Genomic DNA, 21,886 nt, shown 5'->3' on the forward strand with positions numbered 1-21,886 from the left:
TCTACGGAGCATGATACACCTATTGTTGTAGCTGCTTGTTGTGCTCGATTGATTGCTTCCTGTAGTTGCGTCTGGATGTGTCCAGGTGATCCAGTTCTGCTCCATATAGTAACGTCATGTGAATATATGAGATGTTTAATGTCTTCCACTTGCGATAGTGCCCTATGGATCTTGAGTGTCGCTAATGTGAAGAGAGTTGGGGATAGCACCGCTCCTTGAGGAATTCCCCTCTGTGGATGAGGTATTGGTCCTGTTTCGTGATCCCCTATTGCTATAGTAAGAATTCTTTCTTGAAGGAATGCCTTTACGTAGTTATACATCTTCAGTACGCATTTTGTCGCCGCTAGTTCTTCGAGTATGGCGTCGTGGTCAACGTAGTCGAACGCCTTCTTGAGATCCACCGCCAGGATAGCTTTGAGTTGTGCCGAATTCGGTTTTGCCGTTACTTCCTCATGGAGGGCAAGGAGTGCATCCTGCGTCGATAAATGTTGCCTGAAACCTATCATGTTAAAGGGAATTATGTTCATCTCTTCAAGGTGGTTTTGGAGTCGCTGGAGTACCATTCGTTCCATAAGTGTGCCTACGTTTGATGTGAGCGTTATTGGTCGCATGTTGCTGACGGCTATTTTCTTTCCTGGCTTAGGGATGTATACCATCTTGCCTTCTTTCCACGTGATATGGAGAGGCTGCCTGCCTGTCCACACATCGTTCATGTTTTGTAGGAGGAGTTGGCGATCTTCTTCCCCTAGATTCCTGAGACACGGTGTGGTCATCTTGTCCGGTCCCGGTGCCTTGTTGCCAGTGCATTTACTGATTGCGGAGTTTAATTCTGCCAGGGTGAACTCGTCATCGAGGAGGGGATTTGCTGGACCGACATATGCTTGATACTCAGGTTGAACCCGAGGGGCTACGTAAGTTTCCTTTATAGTTTGTAGTAGCTGTTCGGGATCTTCAAATTCTTGTGTTAGTCGGTAAATTTTCTGTGTTGCCATAGTTTTAGTAGTAGTAGGGTTAATGAGGGCTCTTAATAGATTCCACGTTTTTCTCATTCCCATTGTGCCTTGGAGCGTGTCGCAGGTTCGCTGCCATTGTTCTTGGTATGCTCTTGTAGTGTACTCCCGGATGTGTCGGTTGAGCTCTGCTATTCGCTTTCTGAGGTTTTTGTTTGTCTTGCGTTGCTTCCATCGTTTGATTAGGCTATTGCGTGTTTGCCAGCAGTGGACGATGTGTTTGTCTACCGGTCCTTCGTTTTCATACTGCGTGATGTTCTTGGTATGTCGGTGCACAACTTTTAGCAGCTGCTCGGTCCAGTCTTGAATGTTATGATGTGGTTGATTAATGCGCTCTTCGCGAACCTTGTCCCATTCTGTAATGCGCGTTCTCTTCCACTTTACCCGTTTAGGAATGATATTGATTTTTACGCTGATGATGGCATGGTCGCTCCCTAGATATTCTTGCGTATTGCACCATTGCACGTCTACACCGCTTGTTGATAGGGTTAGGTCTGGCGTTGTGTCTTTTTCTACTGAGTTGCCAATGCGTGTAGGATGCTGCAGTTCATTGTGTAGAATGTATTGATGATCTTGAATTTCCCTTAATAGGCGCTGACCCTTCTTGGTATTTCTAGAGTAACCCCATGCTGTATGAGGTGCGTTGAAGTCCCCCAGTAGTACGTGCTTGCTCTTGTTGTTTGGAGGGTGCATTATTGTTTTTATATCGATTAGGTCATCCTTTGGGGGCTGTAGAGGTTAGTAATGTGTAGTTGGTTGCGATTTGGTCCTATCTTGATGGTTAGGCTGATATCATTGGCGTCTTCTTGAGATGCTAAGAGATCTTTGCGAGTTAATGTTGCTATCGTGGGGGATGCTTGATGCGTGGTGTATCCCAAAAGCTTTGGGTTGTTGCCTGGCTCCTGCAGCGCAATAATATCTGGCTGGAGCTTGTTTCTTGTGAGCCATGAGTAGAGTTCTCCTTGCTTCTGCTTGAAACCTCGACAGTTCCGTTGTAAAATTAGTAGATTATTCTTACTGTCCATAAAGGTTCTGCATAATCATGTCGAGTTGGCGTCGCACGGCTTGTATTTGTTCTTGGAGCGGGTGGCATTCGGTAGAAAATTTTTCCATCACTCTGGCTTCTATCGTGTGGGTAATTTCTGTTACTCGTTGGTTCACGCATTGCATCTCGTAACGAATCTCCGTCATAAAGGATTGTAGGGTGCAGTTTAGCTCTTCTAACGTGACACTAGTGGTTGTTTCATTGGTTTTGCTGCGTTTGTTTTCGGGTTCGCTGCTGTCGTTCTCCTGTTTGCTCGTTTCCATAGAAACGTTGTCTGCGAGCTGTACGTTTGGAGGGGGCGGGAGTGCTGTACCAATGTGTTGTTGGTACACTTGCGCATTGTGGATCGGGGCTTTGGGTATATTTAGGTGTGGTGTGAGTGCCTCTCTGTATGTCCGGTTAGCTTGTTTGTAGGAAAGTGGCTGGCTCACCTTTTTAGGCTGTTGCTGTTTATGGCGGTAAGGTCCCTTGTCGAGTTGTTGCTGCCTGTTGGGGTTGGGATCCTTGCTGGGCTGTCGTTCTCCGGGAGCCAGTTGACCTTAATGGGATTGCTGAGTGCTTGCTTGTTGTTTGGCTGTCTGGCTTTGAGCTGGCTGCTGCGGCTTCTCAGAAAGCTGTTGTTGGCTTCTAGATGACGATTCAGCGGCATGCTTACGTACGTTTAGCCTCTTGAGGTATGCCTGTTGCCGCACCACTGCGTCGGCTTCGAGTTTCCTTGAGCAGCTCGCGTCGTCCGAACGATGCGGTCCCTGACAGTTCACACATTTGGTGATACACGTGTGAGCTTCGTCCTTGTTGGCGTATCCACAGTTGGGGCAGCGAGCAGTCGTTGCGCGGGTGCACACATCAGCTCTGTGTCGTAGGCCGAGGCATTTGAAGCATATTTGTGCCTTGGGACGGTGCGGCTTGCATCTGTGGATGGCACCACCCAGGCTCACTGAGAGGGGTATGTATGTTCCCTCAAAAGTTATAATTGCCGTCCTGGAGCCTCCCATCATTCTTGCCGCGACAATGTTGAATCCGGGTGGGGCAGTAAGTAGTTGCATCAGAGTGGCAGGATTGGTGTTGCGCTTGACTTGATGGATGACTCCTTTGCACGTTTCTCGAGCGGCCGGTGCGTATACACTGACGCTGTGGGTTGTCTGGTCGTGGGTGATTTGCGTTATCATCAGAAGCTTGTTAATCGTTGATATGTTATTGCTGGTCATCACGACGACATTCTTGAAGGGTTCCACAGTAGTAGTCATGCCTGCCGCTTCCTCTGCGGTGAGGTTGCTTGTGAGGACTAACATTCTGTGCAAGGCGAGTGGAGTAATCTGGCTAAGTTGGAGACTGCCTGGAGCTCGGAGAATGAGTTTTCGCGGTTCACCTGATTGGGTATGTGGTACTGGGTGGTGCCAGCCGTCTTCAGTGGTGTAGTACTTCATCGCTGGGCGTAGTCAGCGCCGGGTGCCACCGGGCGGGTCGGCGTGCTTGGTTAGGCTTAGCTCGGCCTCCCTCGTTGGAGGCCGAAATTCGCCCTTAAAATACCGGGAAACAGGCCAATATTCACCAAACTTTGTAGAACGTCGTCGGACGCTGTTCCGTACGTGGTCGCGATGGTCTGGTGGGCTTCCAAGGCGTTCCTCCGTAATTTAGCAGGGATTTCTTGCAGAGCGAGACGCATGTGCGCCCGACAGGTGCGGCTGCTCGCAGCACCCCCCCCGCTTTCTGTAGAGCTGCAGCCGCGCGTTCGTCACAGCGCAGCCCGTTCGCAGCCTGCTCAGGAGCGCGGCCTCTTGGCGTCCGAATTTCCTTCGGATGCGAGCTGGGGCGTTGCGTGCAGCGACCCGTTCGTCTGGGTGTTTTCCGAGCATCACCTCTGTGATGAGGAAGCGCGCCTCGTCTATTCTGTTGACAGCTGTTGTGGTGGGCGTGTCTTCCGTGTGGGCCGCTTTAGCCAGGCGGTCGGCTGCCTCGTTTCCGGCGATGCCCACGTGCGCAGGCAGCCACTGCACACACACCTCGCTGCCCCCCGAGGCCAGGCTTGTTAGTTTGGCGTGCAGCGCTGTGACGGTGGGTGCGTGCTTGTGCGGCTGTTGGAGGCGTTGCAAAGCGGCCTTGCTATCACCCTTGCTATCACCCTTGCTAGCGGCCTTGCTATCACCCTTGGCGGGCGGAGGTCAATAGCAAGGTCAGCCGCCAGGTGAAGGCCTGCTATTTCGGCGGTGGTGGTGCTGGCCGGAAAGGGCAGGCGGCATTGCTTGGCCATGTTCATCTGGCGGGCGACGCAGGCCGCCGCTGCGCTGGCCGGCGGGCCGGGGAGAACTGAGCCGTCCGTGTATAGCTCCATGCGCTCTGCGCCGCCCGAGTCGATGGCCTCCAGCGCGCTGAAGCGGAGTGCTTGAGGGGGGTCGCGCCTCTCAGGTCGCGCAAAGCCGCCTCAAACGTCTAAGGTTGGTCTGGACGCGACTAACTGCCCTTGGGGCCTTTGCGTGAACGAGGGCTGCGGAGCTGCCACATACGTTGACGCATCGGCGGAGGACAAGCGAGGTCGGAGTGCAACACTGCGCTTGACCGTTCCCGAGGGCCGTCCCCCGCTGCGCTTTTTCCTCTCCTTTTATACCCTTTCTAACAAGAGAGACCCCGAACTTCCCGGAAACGCGGAGCCTGCCCCAGCACCCCCCGTCGGGACAACGCGCAACAGGTTTATTATACACTTTCCGTTTTACACCGCAGATGGCGCCTGCCTTCTTACATTTCTTCTTTCAAGGCAGAGATGGCGCTTGCATCGTTACAGGACGATGTTGTAGACGCGACTACGTGGCTTTCCCCTGACGCGAGCTGTAATGCGGATGGGGTGGTGGTCCGAGCCCCAGGTGCAAGGCTCGGGAGCACAGTCGTAGAGGCATCTCTCGCTGACCAGAGTGACATCAATGCACGTGCGTGTGCCGCCTCTACGCACGAAAGTGCGTTCGCCGGTGTTGATGGGGGTGAGGCCAGTCGGTCCCAGTTGCTCGACCAGTAGCGGCCGCGGGTGTCATTGTGAGGGCTGCCCCAGCAGTGGTGGTGGGCGTTGACGTCGCCGCACATCACAACGTCCCTGCCGCAGAGCTTCCGTAATGTGCGGAGCTCGGAAGCGTCCCAGACACAGGCCGGGGGTATGTAGATTGAGAGAACAGTTGTTTCTGTGCGGCCCAATCGGATGATGATCCCTGCGCACTCCAAACGGTCGCTGTCGAATGTTGACAAGTCCACCTCGGAGTGCGCACTACCGCTCCGCACGTAAATTACCACGCGGGAGCGGCCCGGCCTGTGCGTGGCTTCGTAGCATTTGCTAACGGTGCATTCATCTTCTAAGCAGGCCGTTGCGTTATGATAGGCCACGAAGCCTGGGAGTCTGCATTCGCTGGGGAGGCAGTTTGCTTCCTGCAGGCAGATGATGTCTATGTCTTGGTTTCGCTGCAGGAACAGGTGGAGGTCATCGTGCCTCTTCTGTAGGGAGCGGCAGTTCCATTGAATGATGTGCGGCCGGGGCAGCCTCTCGGGGGTGTTGTTGTTGTTAGTAGTTGCTGTAGTTGTTGTCATGCGGGAGCGTCGCGATCGCCGCGTTCAGCGCGTCGGCGGCCGTAGAGAGGAGCTGGGCCAAGGCATTTGGAGGGGGGCTGGCCGGGCGGTGGGGGTTGGCTGGAGGGGGGCGCAAGGGGGGGTTGGCAGGAGGAGGGGGCGGGTGGTTGGGCGCGGTGCCTGCACGGCCTGGCTGTAGCTGCGCGTGGAGGGGACGGCTTGGGAGTTCAGCTGTGGGGCTTCGACGTGGTGGAGATTGCGTGTGCCGAAATATTGGCGTCCCGCCTCGCCGAGCGGCAGATTTTGTGAGGCAGCTCGGGCTGCAATGGCCCGCTCTCTTCTCCACAGCCTGCACTTGGGGGACGAGAAGTGGTGTTTTCCCCCACAGTTCGCGCATTTCTGTGTGTGTTCTGTGCAGGAGGGAGTGTAGTGCGAGCCACCGCAGTTGCCGCATCGTGGCCCGCTTCGGCACGCTGATGTTAGGTGGTTGAAGCGGCCACACCTAGTGGCAAGTAGCAATTGGGCTAGTAGAAGTAGAAGTAGCTATTGGGCTACTAGTAGTACAAATAGCAATTGGGCTACTTTTGTTGATTTTTCCTTCTCAAAATAGGGATTATGTCCTAGCAGATACATAATGCAAATTTGATTACCTACCCCCGCGTTTGCAAAAACTTGTAGTAGGAATACCTGCGCGCGTATTATTTAAAATGAATTGAAAACAAATTGGAAGGGACGTAATAATTGGTAAGAAAAGCCAAAAATATGTTTTGGGAGGGTAATTGAAGACGCAAAAGATTTTCCGAAATTTCTGGCGCCCTGACGAGGGAGTGTTTTACGGTTTTTATTCCAACTCTAGCGTCTCAATAAGATACTTTTGTTACCATACCCATTATCCTGCAGATTCGAAACTAAATACGTTGCAATAGTCTCTTTCGGCCGGAATAGCCGTCGCGGTGGCTTAGTGGATAAGGCGTTCCACTACTGAGCCGAAGAACGCGGGTTCGATTCCCGGCTGCGATGGCCGCGTTGCTGAAGCCGGCGAAAAGTTCGAGACTTCGGCTCACGTTAAAGATGACGGTGTTGTAAAACTTCATCGAGAGTCTGCCCACATGGCGTACCTCAATCTCTGCGTCGCGTCGGTGCGTTAAAAAAATAATTATTCAATTCAATATTCTGCCTGACTTCTTGCACGTGTTTGATTTCGAGCCAAAGAACAGTCAGAATCAAATTTGTCGTTTCACATTTACGGCAGCCCCTGCTGATGCATGCCGATCACAAGTTGGAAAGTCTGGATTCCGCGTTGGCGAACCAGTTTATGTCACTCTGGCGGCCGACTACTTCGAGATGCTCCAACAAGGCCATGGCGGGTGGGAGACTTCAATGGCAGAGGTACGGTAAGACTTGGCTTCTATTGCCGGAACAATCACAACACGGAATCACATACAAGCAGTCCTTTAAAACTGCCAACTGCACTGACTTTATTACACAAACAGTTGTACACTTCTTGAAGTGCGTAGAGGACACCACCAGCTAGTGATTCTCAAATTACAGAGCGTTGAAGGTTGTTCAGCCAGAGGTTGTGATTTCGGAAAACTGCGTCACGCTGTCTGATCATTTTTGCCATGTATGTCTTCCTACAATACGAATCCCTCAATATTACCCAACTTATTGAGTATTTTTATGTTATCAAACATAGACTCGGAACGTCAGCTGTACTTAAAGCAGTTTTCTACATCCCGCAAAGTAAATTGGGATCTTTACCTATATGCCATTTGGGCACGCATTGCGCGTGGGCATACATAAATGTAATTGCGTTCATACCCACTCTTAAAAAAAACAGTGAGAAGGTTATTATTTAGAAAAGACCTCTTTTCACAAAACATATTTACAGCGTGGCTAGAAGGGGCACTTTGGATGCTAATTAGAAGCCAGGAATGCATATGCGTAAATAAATAGGTTAGCCGACTAAGTTTTGCACAGTATGAGGTCTCGTTCATGGGTAAAAAAATGACAGGAACGGTACTCAAATATATGAATTCAGAAAGACTGCAGTGAAATAAAAGACGTTCTTAACACAACATAATTATTTGATAAACCTAGGGAAGTCATCCTTTTAGTCGTGGTCAAACCACTCTCAATTATTTGGGTGAATATAACTAGTGTAGAGGTTGTGAAAATATAGTTTATCAGTACCGATGGTGCACAGTTTGAGGGATCTGCTAAGAACTTCGAAAAAAACTTAAACTGGCACAGGGCCTTTACGATGGATGGCAGAAGTAACGCTAATAAGTAGGAAGTAAGGTCTGTGGAGGGAACGTGAATTCAAGTGGAAACTATAACTGCTGCAATGCCGAAAAACCGTAGACTTAGGCTCGGCACATTACGCAAAGAACTGAAAACTGTTGGACCACGTGCGTGTCAAAGTGACTGAAAATATGTCGTATAAACATGTCACAAAAATTGATTAGGTTTAAAACAAAACCTATTTGTGCTAACAATATACTCCGACTGTACAAGAAAGGAGAGGTGATCTACAAAGCCGGCGGTAATCCTGCTACGCATAAAAAGGTTATGATTCTCGTAACAACTAAGCGTTATTTTTCATTGTTGCTTAATAACGGTGCTTTTTGAGCATCATTGAATAATAGTCAAGAAAAATGGACCGCAATTGGTCGTGCACTCTTTTGTGATACATTTTAGTGCATTCCGGGGACCTATATTCCCCCATGTTGACGACGGACGCGCTCCATACAGTATCCAATAATCTTCACCACGTGCGTAGTGTAATATTCTAACGGTAACTACTCAACACTCACGTGGTCGCTGTCCCACAGTCTTTCCTCTTACGTGGTTTTAATAATGTTGTAGTTTCAGGTCATGCCGACATATTTTTTGCGCTATTTATTCGCCGTACCTTCACAAAATTCATACTCCTACCTCAGAATCTTACGCATGCATTTCAGATTATCAACAAAAAGGGCACCGTTCAGAAGGACACCCTGTTTGGTGACGTCTGTGTAAGTTTTGGTGCAACCAGGAGGTGGCGCATCAATCCGGCCGCGCTTACAAGGGTATGCACCTTTTTATACGCTAAAAGCATATTGTTACAGCACTCAATTATAAGATCAAGGCAGGCACAAAACCGCTTTTATAACGGAGTGACTGGGAATTTAAAAATAGACATTCTGGTATTACGAGGGTGTGTTTTCCGTGTAATAAGCCCATGTGCGGATGTTTGTGTATGCGGTGGGAGGCATCAAGCAGCCCCCCACCACTAGGCGTTCGTGCGAAGGTGAGCCGGACAGTACCCTCATTCGCTGGTGACTAGTGCGCAGTTTTAAAATATAACGCCTTGAGCGCAAATATCTGCTTGGTGCGTGCTTAAAATCACGCTTCTTTTGGGCGTCACTATCGTATTTTTTTCTATTTTTTTGTCTCGGTGGCAACGATTGAGAGTCTTGGTCCCTAGCGTAGTTAGGTCTTTGTTTATGCCTAAAATTCATTACGAGTTACGTGTGGCTATCAGACTCATCATACGTAAATAAGCCTGCAGAGGGTGGTGATGCTAGACCCTAAAGCGTTACATAATACGTAATAACGACAGCCCTACACACGCCCACGTCCCAGTTTTGACTACGGTGCTATCAGGTCCATATTGTCATTATTAGACCGTGAGGCACCACCCAGGAATTCAAAACATTGACCCAGGTACAAAGAAAGAGTGTTATTTTCTGTACTGGGTCATTGGAAGCTCTCAAAAAACACAAAAAATTACCCTGAAGACGTTCTGCCGTGTTACCCTGCGGCATTCAAGAACCCACGTGCATCATCATCATCATCGCCAGCCTACGTACACCCTCTGCTGGGCAAAGACCTATCTGATTGTTCTCCGATTATCACGGTCCTGTGATAACTGCGACCAATTTATCCCCGATAACGTTTTGATCTCATCTGCCCATCTAACTCAATGCCGCCCCCTGCCACGCTTGCCTTCTCTAGAAATCCACTCTGTTACCCGTAATGACCAACGGTTATCTCGCCTTCGCATTACGTTTCCTGCCACGTCCATTTCTTCTTAATTTCTACTAAGATGTCCTTAACAAGCATTTGTTCTCTCACCCATTCCACTTTCTTGTCCCTTATTGTAACACCTATCATATTCCGTCCCATTCCTCAATGAGTTGTCCTCAATTTAAGTTGGACTCTCTTAGTGGGCCTCGAAGTTTCTGCCCGTAGGTGAATACCAGTAAGGTGCAGCTGTCATACCATTTTGTCTTCAGGAAAAATGGTAGGCTGCCATTCATTATCTGAGAATGCCTGCCGAATGCACTCGACCCCATTCTTATTCTTCTGGTTATCTCTGCAGCATGGTTGGAATCCGGTATCACGACTTGACATAAGTAGATATATTCGCTTACCGTTTCTACTGCCACGCCACCTCTCTGAAATTGTTGTGCTGTACCAATGTTATTGGTCCTTGCTTTAGTTTCCTGCATATTAATTTTTAGGCCCATGGTTCTACTCTGTTTGTAGAGTACGGTAATCACGCTTTGCAATTTGTCCACCGAGTTACTTAGAAAGGCAGCGTCATTAAAAATCTGAGGTTATTTAGGTATTCTCCGTTAACCCTTACTCCCGACTCTTCCCAATCCCATGTTCGGAATACTTCTTGTAAACATGCTGCGAATACATTAGAGAGATTGTGTCTCCTGTCCTCACGCCAATCCTTATAGTTCTTTTACTGCTCTCCTTATGGAGGACGAACGAGGATAGATAACCCACGTTTCCATGACACAAGTCCTTCCTCTAATCACTTACTCGCGGTAAACTCTTCAGTGACAGTTCGAACTGAAAAAGATATTCTTATCGGCTAGAACGGCTTGTGGCGGCCACCCAGCGTCTTTTTCGCAAGCGCCGTGACTACGAGGGTCGTGTTAGCGAAGCTGTGGCTTGTATCGTTCGATTTTTGAAAGCACGACGGCTTAGTGGATTACATATTGCACTCTTGACAATGGGGGCACGTTTCATCGGAGCCCAACCGCTACTTTTTGGATGGAGACTGAAACCAAGAGCGCCCGTTTGTTCAGATGTACACACACAATGAGAATCGTAAGGATATACGGTATGCTCTGGTAGTTTGTAGCCTTCCATGAAGCACGCGTCAGGCGCCAGGTGTAGCTTCGACAGTAAAAGTCACAACATTTTTACAAATTTTTGACACTATGCACGTAACTGCCATTAGGAAGACGAAGCGGCTCGAGTTTATATTGCTTACACATATATCCAAGAAAAGTTTTGGTCTTTTAGAAAGTTGTGCTGGTTGGGTGAACAAGGTTTCAGTGGCCTGTAGCGACTGTGTAGTACTCTAATTGTATGTATGGGACTTGTCGGTCAAGATTTTGATATGCTAGCACAAAAGGGGTGAGAGATGGAATAAGATGGGAAACATTTTAAAGACTTTGGCGATGAAGCGAGAAAGTGGTGTGCAACATTGTCACAAAGACAAGGACGATGCAAATGTTTTGAATGAGAAACACGTTTATTGGAGCGAACTTGTGCTCCCCTAACAACACAAAAGAATACAGAGGCGGCGAAGCAGCGGTCAACAAAGTAACTTCCACAGGCGAGTGTCGTCTAGTCGAATGCTCCGGCGTCCGCACTGCAGGCTTTTTATCTTTCGAGGCGCGTGGTTCTCGAAACGTCGATTCACATCGAGAACATAGTAGATCCAAGAAGACTATTCTGGGCTGTTCACGTTAGATTGGAATGCTCTCCCTATCACAAAAGATAACACATGCGGCACAGAAAGAAAGAATGGAACACGCGCTTCCCTTGGCGCAGAAATAACACAGACCGGCGCAGCCGGGCGGTAAATGCAAAACACAAATAAACAAACCCAATGTATGGGTCGCGGCATTACCTCCCCCCCCCCCTCTAAGAGTGCGTCGACCCGATGCTAACATAAGCGACAGTCCGAAAATAAAAATAAAATTCGTTATCGTCCGTAGAAAGGTTTTAAGCGAACCACGTGAACGACTTCAGGCCGCGTGCGTTGTCGTGATGTGCCGGAGTCACCATCGGGGATCACATTGTAGGTAAGTTGGCCAACACGTCGTAGAATCTGGTATGGTCTGAAATAGCGTCGCAGGAGCTTCTCACTGAGTCCGTGTCGTCGGATGGGAGTCCAAACCCACACACGATCCCCTGGTTGGTACTCGGCGTCTCGGCGTCGGAGGTTGTAGCGGCCCGCAACCACCAGCTGCTGGTCCGTTATACAAACTCGAGTGAGCTGGCGGGCCTCCTCCGCACGTTGAAGATATCCGTGGACGTCGACGTTGAGGTCGTCGTCTTCTACGTGCGGAAGCATGGCGTCGAGCATCGTAGTCGGCCTTGCACCGTAGACAAGCTCGAACGGCGTCAGCTGCGTCGTCTCCTGGATAGCCGTGTTGCACGCAAGCGATAGCCGTGTTCCATACACGTATAAGCGAAAGACGGCACCCAAGCCTATATCACTGGCGTCCGTGTGCATTTCCGTTTCGGCATTTTCGTCGAAATGAGCGAGCACGGGCGTGCTTTGCAGGCGTTTTTGCAGCTCGCAGAATGCTTTTTCTTGGTCGTTTTCCCAGCTGAAAGGAGTGCTATCTTTCGTCAAGCGCGTGAGTGGCTCTGCAATGCGTGCGAAATTTGCGACGAAGTGCCGGTAGTATGCGCACAGCCCGAGAAATCTTCGCACGCCCTTCTTGTCTTTCGGCCTAGGGAAGTTCGCAATGGCTGAAGTTTTTGCCAGGTCAGGTAGGACTCCCGTGGCGTTGACGACGTGGCCCAAAAACTTGAGTTCCCCGTATACGAAACGGCACTTTTCAGGCTTCAGCGTCACCCCCGACGTACGAATGGCCTCGAGTAGAGACTCCAACACCTTGCAAGGTGTCCGTTGAATGTCCGGGCGAACACCAGAACGTCATCGAGGTATACGACGCAGGTGTGCCACTTCAGGGCAGACAGCAGGGTGTTCATGACTCTTTGAAACGCCGCTGGCGCCTTGCACAGCCCAAAAGGCATCACCTTGAACTCGTATAGGCCGTCCGGGGTTATAAATGCAGTCTTCTCTCGGCATCTCTCGTCCACTTTAAAGGGACACTGAAGTGAATTTGTCAAGCTCCCGTTTTTGCTTGCACTGCGTAGACTGGCTCAAATTAGCACACTTTTCATCGCTTATCCGGTTGACAAATCGGTAATTATTTTACAAAGCGCGAAAGAAGAAAAACTACCATGCGCGGTTTGCGGCGGCCGAACCAACTAAGGCTGTGACGTTGAGAGGAAGGGCGCCGTGATTGGACGATGCCCAAGGTTAGCAATCACACAAGTTTCGGTTTCGGTTTCGGTTCTGTAAAACATAACCAATGGCTTTGTTGGATGGGCATTCTCAATATCTCAGTAATCATCGTACGCCATGTTGTCGGCTGTAAAATGCACAAGATAAGCCTCCCAGGACGGCTTGTAGTCGTAGCATTCACTAGCCGAGACCTACGCAGTGCATGAACGCCCTCCGCGTACCCGAAGACGCCCAAATGTCATGCGCTTTTCGCCCATATTTGGAGCTTGCCTCCCTCATGCCTGTATCGTAAAAAGCGTGTTCGCACCAGACCAAGGGTCTGTTCATTCTGGCCTGTGCCCACTGCCTGCAAGCAGTCGGTGCTTATGGCAACAGCGCGCCAACGAGAACTCGCTAGCGCGCCAGTGCCAGCTTGCGCGCGTTTTGTGAACTAGTTCGTGTAGCCATGAACGTTGCGGCCCCAAAAAAGGTGAACTCAACATAGAAAACATCGGCGGAAAACAAAAAAGTTAACTTACAAAAAAAAAAGCACGTACCTGCGGGGATTCGAACTCGTGACTCGCAAAACATCTGCCGAGAATTCCCAGCACCTCAGACCGCTAGGCCACGGAGCGGGACGCCACAGCCTTGCTAATATAGGGTATATATTGTACAACCGGTTTACACTTTTATTTAGTTTTGGCATTTCAAGCCGCTTAGGTGACTATTTGGTGTACTGCGATCGTGCAGTAAGCGTCGCCCGAGTTTCCACAGTAGCTCACGTCTAGCAATTGCATTTCGTAGACGGAAAAGCATTCGCAGATGCGTAGTCGTGCTGCTGACCGCTGTGCTTGTTCGCCCAGCGCAAAAACGTGCTTCCCGCGCCCTAGTTTTACGCTGTACGGTAAAAATATCAGTTGATTTTATTTGCTTAGTACCTATATTGACTTCGCTGACTCTTCTCCCGCCTTCAAGAGGCCTTATATTTTCCTACTGGCGTACCAGTCAGCGAAGCGTCGCATGTGCAGCGCTTTTGTGAAGCGACCTTGACTTGGAGCTAGATACAGTGTACAAACAAACCAAGTAAAGAAAGGCACATTCTTCCATTCACAAACGTGTCCTGGCTTCGTTTCAACTAAGCGAACGAATTGCGACCAAGCAATTTTTTTTAACCTCCTTGATTGCGACGACCCGCCGGCGGCCGGCGGACGAAACGCTGGGCCGACTGGCTCTGTCGGCCGGGGAGCCGTGCAGTAGCGCAGCCGTGGCGCAGCCAATTGCCAGCTCATCCCCTCCTGACGTCACACGAAAACGCCACAGAAAATGGGCGAGCGTAAAGAGGGGAGGACAGCGTTTTCGAATTAGTTTTTCTACTAAATAAAATCGCGTAAACGCGCCTAGAGTGGTCGAAACATGGCCTGGGGACTCCGGACTACAATTTGCGCTAGTAATCCCGCAATGTTTACATATCACTTCAGTGTCCCTTTAATTTGCCAGTAGCCAGTCTTCATGTCCATCGATGAGAAGTACTTCGCGTGGCAGAGGTGGTCGAGGGCGTCGTCAATTCGGGGGAGGGGGTACACGTCCTTACTCGTGAGTTTGTTCAGTCGCCGGTAGTCAACACAAAACCTTAATGTGCCGTCTTTTTTTTCAGGAGTACGACCGGCGCAGCCCACGGACTTTTAGATGGCTTTATTATGTCGTCGCTGAGCATGCCGTCTACTTGAGTCCGGATGGCTTCGCGCTCGTATGAAGACACGCGGTACGGTGACTGTCGGGTAGGTCGGGCTCAATCTTCGGTTATTATTCGGTGCTTCGCTAGAGGGGTCTGACGTAGTTTTGGGCTCGACGAAAGACATTCGCTATAGCGACGCAGCAAAGCCAATAATTTGTTCCATTGTTCTTGCGGTAGCGCCGGATTCACGTCGAAGGGCTGCGGGATGTTAAAGGTTTGTACGGGTGTGCGTTCAAAGTCGGCGACCATGATCACATCACTTGCTTCTTGCGTTTCTTGAGGAATGCAATTGCCGCGCCCTTGTTTAAATGCTGGTACTCTTCGGTGAAATTAGTAACAAAAATGTGGGATTGATGTTCCTTGAAGCGCGCAATGATTCTTGCGACCGCCACACCACGGTTGAGAAGCACCCTTTGATCAGTGTCTACGATAGCGTCGACGTCAGGAGCAGCATCTTCACAGTAAACTGCGACCATCAAGCTTGCGCGAGTGGCAGGGTGACATGATCATCGGCAATCCTTACAGCAGCACGTCGTTCGGGGTTCGGTTCCGGCGTCATGGTGTAATTGGGGGAAAAAGCTATTGACTTGGTCTGCAGATAGATTGTTGCACCGTTGTCCATCAAAAAAGTTCATTCCAAGAATTACATCGCGCGAGCAGTTAGGCAGAATGACGAACGCCGCAGGGTACGTTGTGCCGTCTATGGTGACGCGCGATGTGCACGTTCCACTTGGCGTCACGAGGTGGCATCCTGCTGTGCGTATGTGCGGACCGTCCCATCTGTTCATAACTTTCTTCAGTGTAGACGCAAATGGTCCGCTCATTACCGAATAGTCAGCTCCCGTGTCTACGAGGGCGACTACGTGAAAGCCATCGATGGACACCTTGACGTCAGATGCAATCTTCCTCGAGTTCCGGGTTCGTCGGGGCGTCGTATCTCTGCTTGTACGTGTTGACGGTCGGGCACTGTGCATCGTCGTTGTCGTCGTCTTCTCGACGGACGTCTTGGTCAGGTCGGGTAGTCGTCGCGCCGTGTAGCTGTCGTCGTGTTCAGGAGTCTCGTCAGGGCTAGGTCGAGTCGTCGGGATGAGGGCATGTCGTGAATCACTGTCTCCAGCGCGCCCTTGCGTCATTGGAGGGTTTCCAGTATTTCGCCGTAGAGCAACTTCACCTCCAGAAGTTGCTGCTTTTCGTTTCCCCCGCGTGGGCTGGGGGACCTTCCACGTGCCAAATCAGCATTGCTACGGTGGTTAGGCGACTGGTATGGGTAGGGCGACGGCGATCAGTGTGAGCGGGCTGGTCCTCGGTTGTTGTTGAACAGGTATTCTTCGATCTCAGTAGGGCGCTGGCCGGGTTGGGGGCGTGTGGCGTCGTCGGAGAAACCACGCAGTCCGAGTCTCCTGTACAGGCAGCGACGATAGATGTGATCGGCCTCCCCGCAATGGTAGCACAGCGGACGATGATCTGGCGTTCGCCAAACGTCTGTCTTCCTCGGCGTCTGGGTTTGGGCTGTGTACGGCGGTACGGTCGACGGCGGCGAGAGTTGACGGCGGTACGGTGGAGCTTCTTGTAGACGGGTTGAAGCAACGCGGGGTCGACGAACAGCCCCGGAATAGGTCATCGCCTGTGGCTCGCGGGGTGCCTCGGATGGCATAGAAGTGCCCAAAGCGTGTTGAACCTCTTCGCGGATGACGTCAGTCAGGGAAGCCAATTGATGTTGCGGCGTCGTCGGAAAAAGCTTCCGAAGCTCCTCCCTGACCACAGCTCGGGTGGTCTCACGCAGTGTGTCGGAGCTTGTAGCCCCGGCACCGATCGTCTCGGAAACCAGCACGTTGACCGAGCGATCATACTGCCTCGTTCAAACTTCCAGCATCTTCTCCATCGCGGCCGCCTCAGACGCGAATTCAGCCACCGTCTTGGGACGATTGCGGACAAGGCAAGCAAAAAGCTCCTGCTTTACCCCTCGCATGAGAAACCTTAGTTTCTTTTCTTCTGTCATCTCCGGATCCGCACGTCGAAACAACCTCTTCATCTCCTCAACAAAGATCACTACCCCTTCGTTGGGGTGCTGCGTTCGAGAAAAAGCGCTGTGCTTTTTTTTCTGACCAAGGTAGTGAAGGTCTTAGTGAACTCGCTTTGGAACTGAGCCCAGTTTGTCAAGGAGCTCTCGTGGTTCTCGAACCAAGTGCGAGCCGAATCTTCCAAGTAAAAGAAAACGTGCCGGAACGTTTCTGCATCGTCCCACCTGTTGAATTTCCGGACACGCTCCAGTTTCTCCAACCATTCTTCAGGGTCTTCTGTGGGGCTCCTCGGAATGATGGCGGTTCCCGTGGCTGTTGCAGAACGACAGGAGGATTGGCTGGGTTGAGCATGGTGCTGGTTGCGACGTCTTTCTTCTTTGTCTTCTCCGGTAGTAGACCGAACTCGGGTGGTAAATCTTGCACGCGGAGGCTGGCTCTTGTTGGACTGGCTTGGCGGCTTCCAGAGGATGTAGTGGGCATGAAGGGTGCGTACACAGCACCTCCACTAGATGTCACGAAGACAAGGACGATGCAGTTGTCTTGAATGAGAAACACGTTCATTGGAGCGCACTTGTGCTCCCCTAACAACTCAAAAGAATACAGAGGTGGCGAAGCAGCGGTAAAGAAAGTGACTTGCATAGGCGAGTGTCGTCGAATCGAATGCTCCGGCGTCCGCACTGCAGGCTTTTTGTCTTTCGGGGCGCGTGGTTCGCGAAACGTCGATTCACAGCGAGAACATAGTAGATCCAAGAAGATTATTCTGGGCTGTTCACGTTATATAGGAATGCTCTCCCTATCACAACAGATGACACATGCGGCACAGAAAGAAAGAATGGAACACGCGCTTCCCTTGGCGCAGAGATAACACAGACCGGCGCAGCCGGGCGGTAAAAGCAAAAGACAAATAAACAAACCCAATGTATGGTTCGCGGCAATATGAAGGCCTACGCTGTGGGAGAAAAACCCCGCAAGCACAGTTCTGCTCTGCGCACTAAACCCGGAGGTCACTGCTGAGAAAATAGAGCGAAACACATAAATCTGTGTGGGGTTTTATGCGGGTCCCTAGTGCAGCATCCGAGTCTAGTAACCATGCCTGACGGGAAAAAGACATCTTGGTGCGTGCGGCATGACATGTGAGCATCAAGGAAAGTGAGTGAAACAAGAGCATGTCATCCTTGGAGAGTGGCGATTATTGGGGAGCTGTCACATGAAATGCGGGTTTTCTGCCCGCCTTAGTAATATGCGCGAAAAAAGGAAAAATAATAAAATAGAGTGAAACATGACATAGCATAACAGTCTCAAATTCACAATGCCGCCTGCTGAAACTAGGTAAGCATACGTCAGCAGAGGATACATTTTTCTATGGCTTTTCTTACGTTCAATGAGTAATTGCAATTCATGATCGCGGTCTTTACATGGGACAAACTTGGTTATAAGCGCGCAGTACAGGAGAGAAAAACAACAGGGCAGTTGTTTTTGTCTCGCAGCATGGTTACTTCTGCGGAGCTGCTGAATTCAAACCCGTAGGATTACAGGACGCTTCAGAAGCATATGTTACCCGAGGAGATGCAGAAAGCTTTTATTCAGTGCTAACGGTACCGAAAAAAAAACACGTCACATACTTCGAGGAGAAACTTCCGTCTTCTCTAATTTTTTTCCGTGAGCTTCTGTATCTTCGACGCCGTTTTGCTGTACATTCATTGATATTTTAGCTACGCGCAGTGACGCCAAAGAGTCCTGAAAGGTTACCCAAGATTGCTAGCAAACTAGGTACAATTTTCGTTTGAAACGTTGTTGCGCTGGTATTTCAACTAAAAAGAAACAGATATGCATAGTGCGCTTTCCATAATAACATTTACTTTGCATTGGCACTATACATGTCATTGAAGCAAGCATGAATGTTTCCATAAATAAATTGATGTGGTTTACGACATAAAGAACGGCAAATCATAAATAGGGTGATTTACAGAATATTTGAAGTTTTATTTTGGATGATACAGTGCTTGCCAGCGGTAGAAAGCCAACAAAGACATATTGTGCTATTTCTCTAACATTTTGTTTGTTTCGCGACCAGTGTACGGGCTGCATTATTCTGATGCGTTCAATAAACAGGGGCATCATACAATTTTAACTCTAGTACATTCAAGGCATAATTGCAGAAGTGCACGAAGGCTGAAACGGCCTAGTCTCACGGGTTTTGTTTTCACCATGGAGAGTATTGAAAGGACTGACCAGTAAAGAGAGCTCAAGAAGCTGTGGGGAGATGCCAGCAGCTTCCAGGAAAGGTTTAGCTTCAATGAAAGAGGATATAATATGACCATCGCTTTAGCAAAAAAGGCACAATTTTTAAATGGTTTCGCATTGATATCGCGAGTGCATAATTGTACTTTCCTGAAAGTGTGTTGCCGAATTCATTCTTTGCTATTATGCTTGCAATCCATGATATGACATCTAAAATTTGGGAAATCGTGCACAATAAGAATCAAGAATTTCATTGCAGCCCCTCCTACACACAATATAGTTGCGCTACGGAACCTCTCCTTAATGTGTAACTGGCTGCACTTTAAACGATGATCACGTAGACACTTGGTCATGGTAGCAGATTTCCTAAAATGTCCATTCCTCCAGAATTGCTGCTGGCCAAAGTAGAGCGCTGGTCACAAATAAAGGCCCTGTTTAGCGAGATTGAAAAAGTTTCCTAGGGACTACCAATGGTTCCTCAAAATGAATTTAAGATTCCTCTCAACTTGGTATTCTACTATTACTACACCGGATACAGCAATTGAAGCCATTGAAAACAACTCAGTGAGATATTATAACGCTACTCAAAAAAAGGACAAGGTGGTTTTGAATCGAATGTTCCCTATAAACTATTTCTAAGACGCTTGGAGCGCTGCAATAAGCGCACTTCCAGGCCCAGTAAACTACATGTTGACGCATTTTGTCGCCGAGGAGTTGTTCTTTTAAAGTATTGAAATATTTAGTGGAATTCCTGGAACGGGATGTAGCAGCGGTATGCTTGCCTAGTAAATAAAATTATTAGGGAACGTTAGAACAGCCACCGAAAATATCCCCTCTGAGGCATACATTTATATTTGTAAGAATTCATGTCCCTAAAGGAACAGCCCTGTGTAACCCCCGAATAAGGAAAAGCTGCCGTTATAGGCTGGTGGCTCGGGAAGTTCTCCCAACACCCCGGAAGGCCTCAATATCTAGAAACATTGTATCCGCCTCTGCACAATGCATTTAAAACGTCCTTGTACGACGGTATGCGCGTCTAAGGTGGAAAGAGAAATCAGCAGCTGTGCCCACGCGACCAATCTAAAGGGGAAATTTATGTGTTGCAGTCTTATTGATGCGTATGCGGAAAAAAAGAGAACCTTTAAAAAAAACTAAAAAACAACCATTTAACAATTCACTTGATGTACGTTATAAAAAAATATCGCAACATTCAAAGTAGCTTACTTATGCAAGCCAAAAAACGCTACTACGAAAAGACGTTTTCCCAAAGTAAGTATAATGCTAAGAAAAAGTGGAAACGGTTAAATAAATTTTAAACCGACGCCCACCAAGTTCTGCGGTATCTAGCGTTAGCTACAACGACACTGTCTATCACAAGCCCTTCGACATTACCAACGCTTTCTGCGATTACTTTTCCTTGCCCCAAACGCATCTACCCTTTGCGGCACTTCGAACCCACTTCATACACCTCAATCGTTCTTTCTTCACCCTGTTTCTACACAGTAAGTATACGTTACTATCACTCAGCTTAAAATTACAAGTCCAGGACTAGACAATATTTCTATCTGTCATTTAAAATTAGTAGCACATCTCGTTTCCGACCCTATCTGCCACATAATTATATGTTCCAGTCAGGCGTGTTCCCTGAAATGTTAAAACGGTCGAAGATCATCGCTGTGTTCAAAAAAGGTAACAAAGACAGTTTCTAATTACCAACCAATTTCAATTTTGTCCTCTTTCAGCAAGTTAATAAAGAAATAATTCTGTAAAAGGCTAAATAACTACTTAAGAAAGTTTAATTTAGTAAAATCTTGCCAATTCTGCTTTTGCTTGGGCAGCTCTACCAGTCGCGCTTTATTCTATTTATTCGACTTTCTCAAAAATTCGTTAGATAATCACTATTACTTGTCTCAGTGCTCTTAGATTTTACAAAAGCGTTTGATACAATCAATCATGATATTCTATTTACAAGATACATTCCTATGGTGCATCCGGCCCCCCGCTAACTTTTCTGAAAAACTATTTACTTGATAGGCAATATGTGGTATAAGCTGCGGAGGCTTTCTCTGAGACCAAAATATCTAAACGAGATGTCCAGCAGGGGTCCATTCTAGGCCCATTGCTTTTCCTAATTTATATCAATGATGTGTCTGATATCGCTGGTTCATCTCGTTCGTCTTAAACGCAGACGACACAACCGTTTCAACGTCTGACAAATGCTTAAATTCCTTGACAAAAAAATGAATTCTGCTCTCATTATATTTTGGATTTGTGCGAAAAGAATCATTATTATTTTTCCTAGTAAGAATAAATTTATGATTTTTACGTAAAGCCACAGACAACTGCCGCTTGTCCCCTACTTGTTGCTCGGTAATACTTCAATTCCCCCTTGTGACTGCGCTACAGTCCTAGGTATGCACCTCATTTGTTGACTTAAGTTTATCTATCACACAAACCACCTAAAAACGACTGCGTTAAGCATTCGAGCACTACTCAAGGCTAGGAATTATTTGAATTATGGTATCATTGCATGGGGTAACACTTATAAATACATTTTGTACTCTCTTCAACATGTCCAAAACCAAGCATTACGCATCATTTCAAATGGCACTGTTTACTACAGTTCCACATTACTGCAATGCAAGTTTAATGCATTGTCAATAAACTACCTGTTTGATTACAACGTTGCTGTGGTGTTGTTTAAACTACTTAACCACCAACTCTCTTTTGAATTTATCGATAATTCGTATTTGTGTAATCCGAACTCCACTAAATTTTCCTGTCAACGAATTTTTTTTACTGCCAACAGTTTACACTGACTACGAAAAAAGGAGTTCTCGCTTCACTTCGACTTCTTTGTGGAACACTCTGCCTCTGCACCTAAAATCGTGCTTGTCCCTATCCCCCTTTAAAAAAGCGCTAAAAGACGTTCTTTTGAAGAACTAGTATATTTCTTTGCAAATCATTCACCCATGT

General features: G+C 48.6%; 1 protein-coding gene across 1 annotated transcript in view; it reads left to right on the forward strand.

The window, feature by feature from the left end:
- LOC144165141 (E3 ubiquitin-protein ligase MIB2-like) overlaps positions 1-21,886 on the forward strand; it is a 200,039-nt gene that overhangs the window by 172,864 nt on the left and 5,289 nt on the right. Inside the window, exons 10-12 of the mRNA XM_077695244.1 lie at positions 6,854-6,990; positions 8,565-8,672; positions 14,568-14,691. Coding sequence (XP_077551370.1) covers positions 6,854-6,990; positions 8,565-8,672; positions 14,568-14,666 — 344 coding nt within the window. The 3' untranslated portion in view covers positions 14,667-14,691. The remainder of the gene's footprint in view (positions 1-6,853; positions 6,991-8,564; positions 8,673-14,567; positions 14,692-21,886) is intronic.

This window comes from Haemaphysalis longicornis, unplaced genomic scaffold (genome assembly GCF_048455015.1).
Source record: "Haemaphysalis longicornis isolate Haplotype H1 unplaced genomic scaffold, Haemaphysalis longicornis Haplotype H1 scaffold_14, whole genome shotgun sequence".
NCBI lineage: Eukaryota > Metazoa > Arthropoda > Arachnida > Ixodida > Ixodidae > Haemaphysalis > Haemaphysalis longicornis.